General features: G+C 40.8%; 1 protein-coding gene across 2 annotated transcripts in view; it reads left to right on the top strand.

The window, feature by feature from the left end:
• The first annotated feature begins 12,149 nt into the window (after positions 1-12,149).
• The window catches only part of LOC145351001 (synaptotagmin-14-like), a 188,465-nt gene continuing 182,985 nt past the window's right edge, over positions 12,150-17,629 (top strand). For both annotated transcript variants that reach the window (XM_080200576.1, XM_080200575.1), the window contains exon 1: positions 12,150-12,300. In XM_080200576.1, coding sequence (XP_080056702.1) covers positions 12,288-12,300 — 13 coding nt within the window. In that variant the 5' untranslated portion in view covers positions 12,150-12,287. The remainder of the gene's footprint in view (positions 12,301-17,629) is intronic.

Below are 17,629 nucleotides of genomic sequence, written 5' to 3'. Positions count from 1 at the left end.
TAACAGGTGATACTACAGAAAATACCCTCAAAATCTGTCAGCAAGCTATAGATTGAATGAAGTGGTATTTTCCTTATTAAAGCAAGACTCCAGTATATAACTTGATACCCTCAAATATTTGTCAGGAATTTTTTTTTGCTGAAGCACACTATAGATGTATTTTAAATGAGATGCTTATCACGCAAATGAAGACAGATGGGGGGAGGTTTGAATGAAACACCCAACACTGGCCTAGATCAATTGGACCAAATAACCTGTGTTGTAAATTTGAAGTGAAAATTTGAAATGAAAATTTGAAATAAAATCATAATGTAATGGTTGGTTTTCCAATTCAAAACTTCTATATACAGTCAAGGTTAAACTCAATGTATGATGTTTCATTGCTAAGTTTTCGTTACTCAGCTGGCTTTCAGTGGCGATATGCAGTATCAATTCTTTTGGAAGCAGATATTAAGTATAGAGAGATACTTGCCAATCCTTGGGAATGCTGAGAAGATGCAGCTCAGATTGGGAAGCCATCCATCATATTCCATGAATAAATTTGTTTCAAAATTAATTAGAGATAGGTCTTGTTGCATAATGAGTAGCATCCCTAATTTTGGGCCATAAGCATTGTGTTCAAGACCCACTCCAGGACTTGATGCTACAAAAGATGTGTTCATAACATGGCAAAGCAGCTTGACTTTCAGCCTGTAAATCCCTCCAATACATCTGATGGCAGCTGGTAAGAGCAGGAAAGTCAGACATCCTCCAGTAGGCATTGGCAAACCACTACACTACTTTATCAAGCATAACCATGGACCAATCCAATGGAAGTCCATGGTTGCCATGCATGAAGGAGGAGGAGGAATTACAAAGACATTACAAATCACTAAATTTTCAATCCACCATGAGTAAAAATGATAGCATGTTCTGATGTAATCCTGTGGTGGGAACCAATAACCAAATTTCCTGAATAACCCCCAAATGAAGAAACTATTACCAAGGTTTCACTTTTTGTAACTTTTATTTTAACATAAATCAGAACCAACACAAATCAAACATAAATTAACAAGCAAATGATATTGCAAATAAAAATGTAAATTTAACTTAAATAGTCACTACAGCGATACATCTTACACTATCACAAGCATTCCCCTTCAACATGTATGACATTCTGTAGCTACACACTTGCACAATATGCTGTTCTTTATTCATGCAAGGTAGGTCAGGAATCCTATCCAACAACAGCTTTCATCAGGGTTTCACAGGTATGATAATCATCAGCAAGGTGTAATTCTACAAGCACTCTTTCCCTCAGGTCAGAACAGTCCTGACGGTGCAGCTCTTCAGATTACATTTTCACCCAACCAATAATACGCTGGTTCATCGTTTATCCACTTCTGGACTAACACCCAGCTCTTTAGCATCTCTGAGCTATTCACACAGTCTTCCATGTTTCAGATCTTTATCGTAATTTGTACAGTGTCTCCATGAGCTCCTACATCTGTGTGATGACGTCATTTTACATCCAGCTCTCCTTTTTGTCTGCGAGCCACACAGTTTTCATGTGCTTATGTCTTTCCTACTTCCAGGTCCATAGTCACCAGATCACGTGGGCAGTATTCCTTACTGTCCAAGAAAATTACTATAGTTCCCTTTACATTTGATGCAAACCTTTTCAAACACTCTTAAAAATGATTACACAATATACATTATTGATTTGGAGGGAGGAACTGAAGGCACTTTTGCTAGTTTGCAGATGATACAAAGATATGTAGAGGGACGGGTAATAGTGAGGAAGCGGGGGGGCAGCAGAAGGACTTCAACAGGTTAGGAGAGTAGGCAAAGAAGTAGCAGAGGAAATACAATGTGGGAAAATGTGAGGTTATGCACTTTGGAAGGAGGAATGGAAGCATAGACTATTTTCTAAATGTGAAATTGCTTAGGAAATCAGAAACACAAAGGGACTTGGGAGTCATTGTTCAATATTCTCTTAAGGTTAACACACAGGATCTGTTGGCAGTTAGGAAGGTAAATGCAATGTTAGCATTTATATCGAGGGGGCTAAAATACAGGAGGGGGGATGTACTTCTGAGGTTGTATAAGGCTCTGGTCAGACCCCATTTGAAGTATTGTGAACAGTTTTGGGCCCCATGTCTAAGAAAGGCTGTGCTGGCCTTGCAAGCAGTCCAGAGGAGGTTCACAAGAATGATCCCTAGAATGAAGAGCTTGCCATATGAGGAACCATTGAGGACACTGGATCTGTACTCATTGGAGTTAGAAGGATGAGGGGGGATCTTATTGAAACTTATAGGGTACTGTGAGGCCTGGATAGAGTGGACATAGAGAGTTTGATTCCACTAGTAGAAAAAACTAGCACCAGAGGGCACAACCTGAGGCTAAAGGGACGATCCTTTAAAACAGAGATGAGGAGGAATTTCTTCAACCAGGGAGTGGTGAATCTGTGGAACTCTTTGCCGCAGAAAGCTGTGGAGGCCAGGTCACTGGGTGTCTTTAAGGCAGAGATAGATAGGTTCTTGATTGATAAGGGGACCAAGGATCAGGGATTATGAGGAAAAGGCAGGAGAATGGGGATGAGAAAAAAATATCAGCCATGATTGAATGGGAGAGCAGACTTGATGGGCTGAGTGGCCTCATTCTACTCCTATGTCTTGTGGTCTTATTTCAGATTCCACAGACATTTTAAAGAAATTACAATTTTTTGTTACTGGACTGCTTCCGGGTTGAAAGATCACCATGGTTGAATAACATCCATAATTTTGCATGCTGAGCCTTCAATTTCAATAAACCCTAACCCTTCTCCAATAAAAAGAGAACATTTTAAACAACACTGGATCTTCTTAGGTGTGATCAGTGGAGGTTATCAAACAACTTTGGAAGAATGGAAAAATTGGTTGTCTACGCCTTCTACCCCAGGTCAGAGAAACCAGCATGTGCATAACCTGAGGGGACTACCTTTTAAAAAGTATAAGCAGCAACAAAAATGAGCAAAGACTTGAGGAAAAGTCAGTAAATCTTGACATTAAGAAACTCAAAATTTTATATATATATAAAGAAGTATTTATGTGAAAATACAATTGTGAACTCATTCTACATTACAGGGTATAAAAATAAACTGCTTTTGGGAGAACGATTCAGAATGTATTTCCATGTGTAGAGAACACCTGTTAAGTGAATGCTGATTTCATCTAAAGTATTTTTTGCAAATATTTAGGAAATGAATTCATGTAACGAAATATTAATTAGAATTTTGAAGGCAAAGTTTAATTTGTCTTGAAAAATATCATATTTACAATTGTAGAATGGTTTCATACAGCTGGAAAGACATTTAATATTCTATGTTAATATAATTGCTGGATATCAGTAAATAGTCAAATTACTATCATATTAGTAATTGCAGTAGCGAGAACCTGTACCTGTATATATGTTCTGAAAAGGAAGTTCTATGTAGTTTTCTGACCCCAACCCTGCACCTCCACCACCTTCCCAGGCACAACTATTTGGATCATAGAGGAAGATGCAAACTGTCAAATCTCTCCTTTTATTCTGTCAAAGAATGTTAAGGCTTTCTTGTAAAGGAGCATAACTGGGCATACATTAAGCAGTTGGCATAGGCCTGACAGAGATATTTAAATAGCTGAATGTTTGAGTCATTTTGTTGTTTATTGGCTGGTTGGCAAGGGTCCCGGGTCAAAGGCAGGGCAGCCTGGCTATTCAGGCTGAATTCTCCGTGGGCAGCCAGGAGAACTGACCTGCCCTTGCACAGCTTCAACGCCTGCAGCTACCTCAACTTCTTGAACCAAATTCCAGTGTTAACATGTAGCAGGGAGTAGAAAGTCAGCTTGCATTATAGCATGGCCTCAAGGGACTCAAAAGGACTTTACAGCCAATGTAATAGTTTTGGCCTGTAGTCATTGTTGTAATGTAGGAAAAATGATAGCCAGTTTGTGCACAACAAGTTCCCAAATACAGTAAAGTGATAATGATATTTTAGTGATGCTGATTGATGAATATTGTCTGAATATTGGTGTAACTCTTCTGCTTTCCTTCAAGTAGTGTCGTGGGATCTTTTGTGTCCACCTCAGAGAAGTTTAACCTCCAATCTAAAAGACGGTACAGTGTAGATTTCCTCAGCATTGCACAGGAGTATTAGTCTAGATTCTTGTGCTTAAGTCTCTGAGTGGGAGTTAAATCCAGAATCTTCTGACTCATAGGTGAGTGCTGCGTGTTTAATCATGTCTGTATCAGGAATCCTCTTGGATGCTCTGAGGAAGAGCGTTGGGCAGATTTTATAACAAATAGGTGACTTGCTCTGCAAGATTGCCAACCAGACAGTAAAGCAAACTATTTATCTCAAGATCTCAGATCATTCTTGTATTTTAGTAAGAGCATAAAGCGATGGATACACCATATGCTTCAGCAGAATGTCTGCCTATTTCCCATATTATCAGGCCTGTAACATACCTGACAGGCTTATTTCATTCCAAAGTGACTACCCAATTACAGAAAGCCTCTGCAAGATTCATCAAGGCTCATTACGAGTAATTGTTCCAACAATGCAACTAGAGCATCCAGATACTTTAGAATAGGCACTAAAGTCAAGGTACCAATTTAGACTGTGAGAAAGAAACAACCTTGTCACCTGTGGCCCAACTTTTGTGCCTTTGCTTCGCTGCCCAACATCACAAAATCCTGTTTGTGCTGAATATGCTGTCACTGACTGTTCACCCACTCATTTTCCCACTGCAACATGAATTAAATGAAGCCAAAATATTGTAATGAGCTGACCTTGCATTACAAAATGAGATCAGCTCATGCCTTTGCAGCTGCATGGGTTGTCAGCACAGCTCATGAACCTTAATATTTTCAAAATTTCCTTAGGAGTTATAAAAGTGACACTGCATAAAAATAAACACAAACATGAACTCCACTTAGGCTTAATTGATATTAGGATAGTGTCATTATTGTTTCCAAATGACACTTCAGGCGATAATTTTGCTGCAAAGAGAGATATTTTCCACAAATGTGATTTATCTTCTTTTATTTTCTATGATGTCTAATTTCTGCCCAAAATGTTTGCCAACAAATGTAAACTTGTGTGAATTGTTCCTTCGTAGATGCTGACAAAGTGAAGCAGTGTATAGTGAGAGTGGGTGTGCTCTGCTAACATTGCTGTCATGTGTCATAAAGCACAAGGTCAGAAATTGCTTCAAAAGTTACTACTTCTCCCAATTTGAGACCATTTAATTTGAAAGGCACCATGTTCAGTTGGCAAGGTTTGTGGATAGCCTTTGTTCCTTGAAAACCATAAGTGGCTTGCACTGTAAAGGAGCTATGATTGTACTGGAACAGTCTACGATTGCAAACAAGTAACAGCTCTATCTACTCCATTGCACTCCATTCTCCAAAGTCTTGCTTTTAAAGTAAAGTAACAAAACATATGGGCATAAATCATGTTGATAGAATGATGTTAACTTACCTCAGATAGGATATTATTGATGTAATGTCAAGTCAGTAAGGGGCTGTCTTATGAAGAGGGGCTAACCGGGCCTGTATTTAGAGTTTTAAAGAATGAGAACCCTAATACTAAAAGAATAGACAGGGTAGATGCAGGTAAGATGATTCCCTTGCTTCGGGAGTCTAGAACCAGGGGTGGGCACAATTTCAAAATAAGGAGGAACCACTTGGGACAGAGATTAAGAGAATTTTTTTACATAGGGGTTTGTGATTCTTTGAAATTCTCTACTCCAGAGGGTTGTGGAAACTTAGTCAATGAGTATATTTAAGGTAGAAATTGAGAGATTTCTGATTCTCAGAAACAGAAAGGGTTATGGGGTAAGTTGGGTAAAAGGCATTGAAGTGTCTGATCAGCCATGATCATATTGAATGGCAGGAAAGGCTTGACTGGTTAATGGCCTATTCCTGTTCCCATGTTCCAAACATACAACTACAGTATAATTGGATAAAATATACATTAATATAAACATTATATTCTCGTGAAAAAAAAGTGATAATGCCCCATAATACTCAAGAGATGTATTCCAACAGATGTGGCACCTCATGGTACAATTAATTAGCAATGTATTTTTATAACTGATGTAATAGTGCAGGTGTGATATGACTCTTGGGGCCTCAATGAACTCTTGTAATTATTCTATCACATGTTGTTCCATCTCCTTGGAAATGAGTTGCAATGGTAAATATTCTGCAAAAAAATCTTTTCCAATATACTGCACCTTTCTGAGATTGGTGACTCATAGCAGGCTAATGGAGAGCACTATAGCTGCTGTCTTCTGGCATTTCATGGTTGGACCTTATTGTCAGTCTATTGAGGAACTTCTCATGCATTTGGAAGTCCATCTGGCCCAAGTAGATTATTTAGAAAAAATGATCCTGAGGAAGGGCTATGGAGAATTGGATATCATAGAGGATGATTTTTGTGAGGCCAGGAGCATTAATGCTCCTCCTGATTCTCCAGATATCTTTGCGCCTCCAATGGTCATTTTAAGGATCAAGAACTGAAAATGCTGGAAAATCTCAGCAGGTCTGCCAGCCTTTGTGGACGGAGAATAGAGCCAAAATTTTGAACCTAGTAGATCCATCGTCAGAGCTGGAAACTATGGTTAAAGCTCATTGTCTTGAATATCCAGAGGTTTGAGATGGAGGAATTCCATTTTTATTGTTTCCAATTAAGGATATACTTAATGAATCAATAGGTTTATGTCCCTTTGAGATATTATATGGACATGAAATAAGAGGAAGCCTTAAATTTATCGAAAAGCAACTTATGGATCAGAAAGAGGAAATTACTCTTTTGGACAATGGATGGCATTTTACACTCAGTGTTCCTCTCACGGACTTGGCGTCACTTCAATGAGATTTACAACAGGGCTTTAAAAACATGAACCAGGCATTGTGATCCCACCAGGGCGTATAGTTCAAGACAACCCGCTGGGGGAGAGGGTCATGGTGGGGCCATACCCAGACACTGCCCCATGTAAAGTTGCAGTGCTAGGGGGCCCCTGTGGAGAGATTTCCATAGGGGAGCTGCAAAAGGCTTGCCTATGTGCCATTGTAGGGGTTTCCATGTATGTGGCGGGTGGAGGGGGTACTTCATCTTTTTGTTTTATCAGAGATCCCAATGTTGCTGGCTTTTTCCAGTCCTGTTTCACCAGTGTGACAGCATAGCCACAGCTCCACTATTTCTGCACCAAATGCTGGATTATCTGGTGAGAAATGCCAGCTGCTAGTTTTCTCACCCGAGCCAGCACTTGGTGCAAAGCTCTGTCCCTTGTGTATGTGTGTATGAGAGAGATACAAGACTCCAGAGTTAAATAATATTAGAATGAGAGAGCTCTGAAGTGGCTATGCATAAGATAACAGCAATGCCTACATTCAACTGGGTGCCCACAACTATGGGATGATTGGAGGAGATTTGCAAGGAAAACCTTCACAGAAGTAAGCAGAAGGCCCATTAAATTTCAACCCTTTTATAAGTCTTTGAAATAGTACTCAGACAAAATGATTAATCTTCCAATTTCTGATAAGTATCTGAGTTGAATATTGCGGTGTAAGTCAAATGAGTGCAGAAGGAAAGTTTAGCTAAGAAATTTGGTGTAAGCCATCTGTGTTCATTGTACAAAAAGCAACTGACTACTTAAGGTAGAAGATTGTTATTAATATTCACATTCTTTGATTTTCTTTGTGCAGCAAAATTATTTTAATTTAAACTATGAACATTGGGTGTTTACTCTTTTAATAAACAACTGCGTTTTCAGATTCTAAAAAAAACACGCTACTGATCTTCGCTGAGATCATACACTAGCTGTCTTTCTCTCCGACTTTCACACACACTTAAATTATACATAATTGTCTCCGAGTTTGGCACATATACTGAAGTTCACCATCCCCAATCTTGTTCGCACTAAAGATGTATTTGGCTCATCTCTCATGGTCATACAATGAGGTTTTATCTGCCCTCTCTCTCATATGCAGAAATATGTGCCCTCTCGTAACATTGACATTGTATTTGCTTCTGCACCCCCCTCGCTTTCTCTCTCTCACAAATACACACTGAAGTTTTATCTGCACCTCTCTCAGAGCACAGCCCCCTCCCTCTCACACTGACATTTTCTTTGTCCCTGTCTTTCACACACTAAAATTGTATATGCCTCCACCACTCACAACTAAAGTTACATTTGCTCCTGTCTCTCACACACTGACGTTATATTCGTTATATTTAAACCTGCCTCTCACTCACTAAAGTTGTATCTGTTTGTCTCATACACTGAAATTTCATCTGCCATTTGTCTCTCACACATTGAATTTGTGTTCACTGTGTCTCTCGTATATTGAAGTTGTGTCTGCTGATAGTTGTCACACATTGTATTAGCAGCTGCCCTTGTCCCACCTACACTGAAGTTATCCCTACTCTTGTCTCTCACACATTGAAGTTGTAGGATGGCAAATAATTGATAAAACTTACATTATGGACAATAAGTGGCAAATGAAGTTCAACACAGATAAATATGAAGTAGTACATTTTATTTAGAAGAATAGGGAGGTCACCCATTACTGGAAAATGCACGTCTAAGAGAAACAGAGGAGTTTCAAAGTACAAATACACCAAGTTGGGTTAATAAGGCCATCAGAAACTCTAAGCTTCATTTCTTGAGGGATAGAATCAAAAAGTAGAGAAGCTAAGTTAAACCTGTGTTGAACTTTGGTTAAACTTCACCTAGGGTACTCTGTGCAGTTTTGGTTACTATATTATAGAAAAGATATAGAAGCACTGAGGATGCAAAGGAGGTTTACAATGATGATACCAGAAATGCACAGGTGTACAAATAAACAATGGGTGAAACACTGTGACTCCTCTCTCTTGAAAGCAAAATGCTGGGAGGGGATCTAATGAAGTCTTTAAAATTCTGAAAAGTTTTGATATGGAGATAACGTTTTCTGTTGTGGGAAAGAGTATAACTGGAGGCTATGAGTGTAGGTTAGTCACCAAGAAAACCAGTAGGAAATTCAGAAGAAATTTCTTTACCCAAAATGTGGTGAGAATGCAGAACTCAATATCACAGGGATAGATTGATGTTAGCATTTAAGGGGAAGCTGGACAAGCAGATGAGGGAGAAGGAAATGGAAATAGACACTGGATATTCCAGTTAGGAAAGATGGGAGGAATTGGGAGTGGAACATAAACATTGATATGATAGGTTGGGCTGAATGGCCTGTTTCAGAGCTATATATAAATTCATTGAATGATTACAGTACTAGCCTGTTGGGCCAAATCACTGCTGCCTCACAGTGCCAGGGACCTGTGTTCAAATGTGGAGTTTGCACATTCTCCCTGTGTTTGGTGGGTTTCTTCTGGGTGTTCTGGTTTCCTCCCACAATCCAAGGATGTGTGGGTTAGATTAATTGTGATGTGGGTATGCCGGCGTTGGACTGGCGTAAACACAGTAAAAAGTCTGACAACACCAGGTTTTAGTCCAACCTATTTAGTCCAACCTATTTAGTCCAACTTGAACAGCAGGTTAGGTGTAAGGATTCGCATTCTAATCAGTAATCTCTAAACTGTCTGTGCTTTATATGGTCTGTCTGAGGCCAGAACTCTCCATTCACCTGACGAAGGGGCTAACCCCGAAAGCTTGTGAGTATATTATCAAATAAATAGGTTGGACTAAAACCTGGTGTTGTCAGACTTTTTACTGTGTTTACTCCAGTCCAATGCCGGCATACCCACATCATAACTTTTATAGAGTCATAGAGGCCCTTCAGTCCATCAAGTCTGCATTGACGAAATTAACTAAATCTTCATGAATCTCACTTTCCAGAACTTGGCCCGTAGCCTAGAATATTGTGACATTTCAAGTGCTCATCCAATATTTTTTAAAGATGATAAAGCTTCCTGCCTCTATTACACTCCCAGGCAGTGCATTCTAGACTCCCACTGCATTCAAATCCCCTTTAAACCTCTTGAACCTCAGCATAATATTACGGTCCCTTGTATTGACCCTTCAACTAAGAGATCAGCTGTTTCCTATCCACCCTGTCCATGCCGCTCATAATTTTACACACCTCTGTCAAGTCCCCTCTCAACCTTCTCTGCTCTAAACAAGCTTATGCAGCCTCATAGAATCATAGTATCCCTGCAGTGCGGAAGGAAATCATTTGGCTCATTGAGTCTGCACCAACTCTGCAACAGAGCATCTCACCCAGGCCCACTCCCCTTTCCTATCCCACCCTAACCACATTTACCCTGCTAATCCCCTAGCCTACACATCTTGAGACAATAAGAGGCAAGTTAGCATGCCCAATCCACCTAACCCGCACATCTTTGGACTGTGGGAGGAAACCAGAACACCTGGAGGAAACCCACACAGACAGGGGGAAAATGTGTAAGTTCCACACAGATAGTTACCCAAGGCCTGTGAGGCAGCAGTGCTAATCACTGTGCCTCTCTTTACGCTCAAATGTTCTATCCCAGACAGCATCCTGATGAATTCCTTCTGCATCCTCTCCAGTGTAATCACACCCTTGCTATAAAAAGGTGACCAGAACTGCAGACAGTATTCCAGCTGTGGTCTAATCAAAGTTTTGTACAGATCCAAGATTAGCTCCCTGCTCTTATAATCTATGCCTCAACTGATTATGGCAAGTGTCCTGTTTGCATTTTAACTACCCTATTAACCTGTATTGCCACCTTCTGGTTAGTCCTTTCAAAATGTATCACCTCGCACTTTTCACGGTTAAATTCCATCGGTCACTTATTTGCCTATCTGACCAACCATCTATAACTTCCTGCAACATAGGTCTGTCTTCCTTGTGATAAATTACCCTGGCAATCTTCATGCTCTCCATAATAGCAATTCACCTAGTTCCACTCCTTCATCTTTACCCTGTAGCTTTGCTTCTTTTCTTTTCAGAAAGCTATTTAATTCCTTTCTGAAAGCCATGATTAATTCTGCCTCCACCATGGCCTCAGGCAGTGCAATTCAGATCCTAAGCATGCATTGCATAAAAATAAATCCTCATGCCGCCCTTATTTCTTTTATCAATCATTTTAATTAGATGTCATCTGGTTCTTGATTTGTCCACCCTTTTTCATTATCTACTCTGTCCAGATTCCTCATCATTTTGAACAGCTCTGTAAAATCTCCCCTTAATCCCCACTTTTCCACAGAGCCCCAGCTTCTCCCATCTATCCCCCAAAACCATTTTTGTGAATTTTTTGCTGCACCCTCTATTAATGTCTTCACATGCTTCTGGAACTGGATACAATTCTCGGTTGAGGCCAAATTAGTATTTTAGCCAGGTTTATCATAACTTTTTTGCTTTTGTACTCCATGCCCTTATTTCATAGGGCAGCACAGTGACACAATGGATGGCACCACTAACTCACAGCTCCAGGGACCTGGGTTTGATTCCTGCCTTGGGTGACTGTGTGTGGAGTTTGCACTTTCTCTTCTTGTCTGCATGGGTTTCCTCTGGGTGCTCCAGTTTCCTCCCACAGTCCAATGATGTGCAGGTGAGGTGGATTAGCCATGCTAAATTGTCCCTTGGTGTCTAAAAGTGTGCAGGTTAGATGGATTAGCTGTGGGAAATGTATGGGGTTACAGGGATAGGTTGGGGGAAGAGGGTCTGGATAAGATACTCTTGCCGGAGAGTGGGTGCGGATTCGATCGGCTGAATGGTCTCTTCTGGACTGTATGATTCCATAGAGCTTTAAAGCATAGAAAGAGGCCTTTGGTGTCTTTGACTAAAGGATCACCTGCACTTGAAACATGAGCTCTTTTCTCTCCTTACGGATGCTGCCAGACCTGCTGAGATCTTCCCAGCATTTTCTCTTTTGGTTCCTCACCCTTGGTGTCTTTGCTGGCCATGAAAGCCCATTTGAAAGCCCTCTGCACACTTTGAATTGAATTGATTTATTATTGCCATTGGGGGTGCAGTGAGAAGTATTGTTTGGACAACTTTCTCCACCTTTAAAGGATTGATGTGCTCTGTACTCTCACAGAGTGAACTTGCTGCTGCCCTCCAGCAGCAGTCCTGGTCGCTCCGGCGCGCGCTGCCGTCCGGAGCGAGCGCTGGCTCGCGCGCCTCGCGCACCCAAGGCGACGGGAGCGCGCCTGGCCTGGAAGGTTCCATGTTTGTGTCGGTGTTTCTCGGTGGCGTCGCCACGGCCCCTCTCCCTCTTCCTGCGATTCCAGCAACCCGCTCCCCGGCAGCGGCGGCGGCGGCAGCAGTGGCAGAGTCGGTCTGGATGGAGCATCAGCATCATGGCGATTGATGGTAAGTAGGCCACTGGGAGCCCAGCTCCCCACTCATCACTGGGCCGGACACTCTCTCTCCGTGCCTCGACCTTGCTCCCGGGGCCCGGTACTCGGGCAGGGGGCAGGAGCCTGTCAGTTGCCTGTGAGGGAGGGGAAGCGGGGAGGGGGGGGGTGGGGGGGTGGGGGGTGTGAGTACCGGGCCGAGCCGGGAGACGAAGTCTGCAGGCCGGGGGTAGGCGGTGTGTCAGCTCCGGCGGCCTCAGCCTTTTGGGCTGCTGTCCGCTGCCGGTGGTGCTGAAAGGGCGGCTGAGGCGGGGGGGGGGGCGGTGGGGACCGAGCCTGAGCGCGGGTCACGGCTCCTGCAACCTGCTTGATGTTTACGATCGCAACGTGAATGTGCGCCCGCTTCCCCTTAGCCCGTCGCGTCCCTTGTTTATCCAGAGCATCGCTGCACCTTACCCCAGGCAGCTGCTGGTGTCACTCACTACCTGTTGCTCCAAATGTCAGAGGCTCCCCTCCCCTCCCTCCGTTACCTTGAACACTCGTCCACGGTACCCAATCTCCCTTTTACCCCTCACTGTTAGGATCAGGAATGGGAGGATTCGGAATTGGGTCATGAGGCCGCGCTAGAAAAAAATAGGGCCAGGCGGTTCTCCCACCTGGGACTAAGTCCTGTGGTGGGGGGAGTGTTTCCTGCTGTGGAGGCCATGGGGAATTCGTCCCGTATCGCATGACCCTGGCCTCCTTAAATATGCATTCAGGGTTTTGTGCATTGTGGGGTTTGTATAATTCTATAGAGCTTTACAGCGCAGAAAGAGACCCTTGGTATCTTTGACAAAAGGGTCATCTGGCAGGGCAGCTTGGATGTAACATGCCCTGCCGGGGTATCCGGGTGCAATTTTGAAAAGGCGTCTGGACATAACTGACCCACTGTTGAAGAAAGATGGTGGACCTTCAGGATCACTCTGAAGCTGGAAGATAGCCACCTCGAAGGCTGAGGCTGGAAGATCCTCCTGATAGATATTCCCTGCTTTTCCCACCCATTGCTACAAAAACCAGGGTTCACAGTTGTTGGAGTCCTCCATCCCAAATTCTGGAAGCAGACCTAGGCCTGCTTTAGGTAAGCGCTGATATGTTGGTCCAGCATGATTTTCCACTGGTGGCCTGGGCAGGGGTGGGGGGGGGGGCAGAGCGCCAACTCCAGTTGGGCCTTCATCCGTCTCCCATCTGCAGGATGCAAATGTTTCACACGGCCTCTTCCAGCAGGAGTTCTGCCATGGCATACGGGAGCAGAAGATACTGCTGTCATTTAGGCTAGGGTAAAACCAATTTTTGGACCTCTTGCCACATTCTCACCACCCCTGCCCACCATTCAATTCACAATGGGGACACAGGAGAATCCTGTCCACTGTTTCTGTGTGTAACAGTGTCAAATTGCGCACTGCCCATTACATTTTCTTTTGCCATCTTTTATACTGTTGCATTGTGTCACTATCCACAATTTACTATACCCTGCACTAAAAACACTGATATAAGTGATATAAGTGGGTACTGCCACATTACCTTTGCTTCACTGCTATTTCAGAGCTGGGTTAACTCTTACATGTGAAAGTTATTAAAGTTGACTGTAGGTTCAGTGTTGGATAAATGGCCTTAGCTATTTTAATCAATATATACTTTAATAATTTCAAATCACTTTTGTCTTCATAATTTTAAAAAATCTGATATTTAAAGCATATTGTTGTGAAGTATAACTGTGCACAATTATCGATTTCAATTGTTATTCCTACTGGCAAGAACAACTCCAGTTACCAGAATGCTTTTTAAAAATGTTCTTCAAATTATTTCCTTTGCTTTTGCATATGTGAAAGCCTATATACTTCTAAGAATCTACATTTTTTTAAATAGTAAAGTTGTGGTTGTGTTGGACATGTCATTGGGATTTTCAGGTCTATACTTGAATTGTTAACTATTTTAAGTTCATAAAAAACATGATAATGGAACAAATGGATAAAATGAGAGTTTACTTGATGACCAGTTAATAGAGCATATGTGCGTGGGATATGTTGAATGTCAAAAGAAAAAGTCATTAATACAACATAAGGCAAACAGAAGGATGGGAGCAACTTTTGACAGTGAACTATGAATTGCCTATTGGTTGGAGAGTCTAAATATACTGTAAAGGTGCTGATACATTTAAATCCTTCTACTGTTTAAAATTATGTAAGCGGTAAGATTTTAAATCGTTTAAAACCCATCCACTCATTCAGAGCTAAAATTAGACTCAGATTCCTGCTATAGGGAAGGAAAATGATTGTCAAGGTTTCTCCCTCTAATTTCTCTAAATTGAGCCTACTAGAAGAAGTTGTGAGGTCAACAAGGATAAAATTCACCTGTGACACCTCCCAAAATCAAATAACATAGCAGCACTCACTTTATACCCATTTACAGTTAATGATCACTTGCACAACTTATTTGAACCTTACCATTGTTTGTGAAACTGTGTCCTAAGGAGGAGTCAACACCTCCTGAGGGGATAAGGAGGGAAGGGGGGGAAAACCTTTTGAACAAAAAGGAGCCTGGCACATGGTTGATGATTTGTATGAGTTTGTAGAATCATGGAATCTGTACAGTGCAGAAGAGGCCATTTGGCCCATTGAGTCTGCACCGACTCTCTGACAGAGTATCTTAACCAGGCCCTCTCCACCGCTCTATACTCCTACATTTCCCATGGCTAATCCATCTAACTTAAACAACTTTGGACTTTGGGAGGAAACCAGAGCACCCAAAGGAAACTCATGCAGACGTGTGGAAAATGTCCAAACTCTGCACAGTTGTCCAAGGCTGGAATTGAACCTGGGTACCTGGAGTTGTGAGGTAACAGTACTAACCACTGTACCATCATACTGCCTTAATTACTACCCTAATGTCTTGTCGTTCAATGGTACAGTCTTAGAACTATTAAAAATTGTCTAACATTGTGCTTACTCTGTCTATCAAGTACAAACTGAAAGAAAAAGATTTATGTTACAGCGAGAGACGAAGAATGAAGTTTTGCTAAATATATAATTTTGCTAAACCAATTTTTTTCACAGTAGAATCTTCACTTATTAAAATGTTGATGCAGTTATTTCATTGAGATAGAATTTAATGTAGAATGCAATGTACTTGGTTGTTCTTGTAACAATTTCTAACTTTTTAATGATGTAGAGAAAAGGTAGTATGAACACTGCGTCACACAGCCTCATGTTTTCATGTTTCATTCTGGAACTTGTGATACAAACCTTTGCACATACACGAAATTGCAAGTGGAAATGAATAGTGACAGGAATACTATGTGAAACATATGGTGTAAACTGAAAAATGAGATCAATTTAAAATACAGAATATTGCACTAAGACGCGATTATCTCACTGCATTTGGAAGTTTCTAAAACAAAATAAATTATTTCTCCAAGCTTTCCATGCATATAATCTATACAAAGTCTTATGACAGAAGTTAAATGGTTATGCATGTCAGTAAGTTAGTATCAGTAAAAAAAAAGTTCCTCAAACATAAAGATCTGTGTAACTTTAATTTTTTTTAGTATTGCTGTGCATGGAAAGTCCGACAAAACCATTTCTTCTACTTCTATTAAAAATTGCAAAATGAAGTAAGACAAGCATAACTTTACAGAAGGATAGTCTTTTTAAAAACTGTATGTCATTATTATTTCCAAATTCACTTTTTCTTATTGGCTTAAATTAATAACAAAGTTTAGTATGATAAAGCATTTAGTTTTAATGAGAAAAGGTTAAGCAGATTAAAAAAAATATTTTTTGCAGTGATGATTAGATAAGTATTTCTCTTAAATCCCAAATCAGGTTAGTCACAGAAATAAGGTATTTTTTTCTCGCCAGGGCAGCATGGTGGCATTGTCATTAGCATTGCTACTTCACACCGTCAGGGACTGAGGTTCAATTCCAGCCTTAGGTGACTGTGTGGAGTTTGCACATTCTCCCTGTGTCTTTGTGTTTTTCTCCAGGTGCTCCAGTTTCCTCAGACCAAAGGTGTGCAGGTTAGATGGATTGGCTATGCTAAATTGCTCCTTGTGTCCCAAGATATGTAGGTTAGAGGTAAGTATGTGGAATTGTGGGGAAACAGTCTGGTGCTCTGTCGGAGAGTCAGTCTAGTTTTGGTGAGCCGAATGGCCTTCTTTTGCACTGTAGGAATTCTATGATTAATGATTTACCAGAAAGCAAGCTCCAATTTGTAAATACCTCAGGGGTACATTTTATTTAAGATTATTTTTCCTAAGGTTTTTTCTTAAAGGAAGAAATATTGCCAACTACTCATAGTTTCTTAGTTCCTTGGAGAATGAGTTTGCAGGTATTAAAATAGTCACTGTAGGGTAGAAATTTTGGGAATTGTTCTTTCACATATTGATGAAGTTACTAAAGTGAATTAGATTGATGACGTTTGTGTGAATGTTATCAATTAAAAAGATCAGCATGGATTTGCAAGAAAATTATAATATAATATGAAAAACGAGACTCGTGCCAGTTCACAATTAAACAGGTTTCACATTTTTCCCTTGTTAACTTTTGTGATTCCTCAACTCACTATGATGATTTTTGATTAACTCATTCATATAACTGCAAGCATAATGCAGTTATTAGTTTTTAACTGAAGTTATATGCTTGTTGGTTTTCTTTTTGGGTTGCAGTAAGGCCAACCATAAAGAAGCCCTGTACATTTTTATTATTGAAAACATTAATTTTCTTTCCTCGTAATATTAAAAACATTCCACACAAAATTTGGCATAGGTTTCTCTCCAATTTTACTTTTTTCCCCATTGGAAGGTAGAAGACTTTACATCAATATCTTCCCATGGCTGCCGAATGGAATTCAAGATGCATCGGGGCATTACTCAATCTATGTCCCACGATTCCATGCTTAGGCATCAGATTGGGAATACACACCTGAGTTATGCTGCAACTGTCTAGTTTCTAACTATTGTTTCTGTTTTGTGTCAGTGGAAATGTTTCTGAATAATTATATTCATTGATTCTACTGTGGCCTTTGGGCATCCTGACCATGCAGAAGACCAATTCCTTGCATCTCTTGCCCTTTACAATCCCAAATCACTTCCGAACTCACTTCCTCCTGCTGAAAAAACTCCTAAGTTATTTACACTTTATGATCTTGGTAAAGATTATTATTTATATTTATTTAGAATTGGAAAATCCAGGTATATACTAAGATAATAAAGGCACAACATGGACAGTTTAATTGAAAAGAATTTTACTATTCAAAAATCAAAGAAGATAAATACTAATAACTACACCTATCTCAAATAGACAGCTATG

Source organism: Carcharhinus amblyrhynchos, chromosome 12, assembly GCF_965287045.1.
Source record: "Carcharhinus amblyrhynchos chromosome 12, sCarAmb.v2.hapA, whole genome shotgun sequence".
Classification (NCBI taxonomy): Eukaryota; Metazoa; Chordata; class Chondrichthyes; order Carcharhiniformes; family Carcharhinidae; genus Carcharhinus; species Carcharhinus amblyrhynchos.
This window is presented reverse-complemented; position numbering and strand designations above follow the sequence as displayed.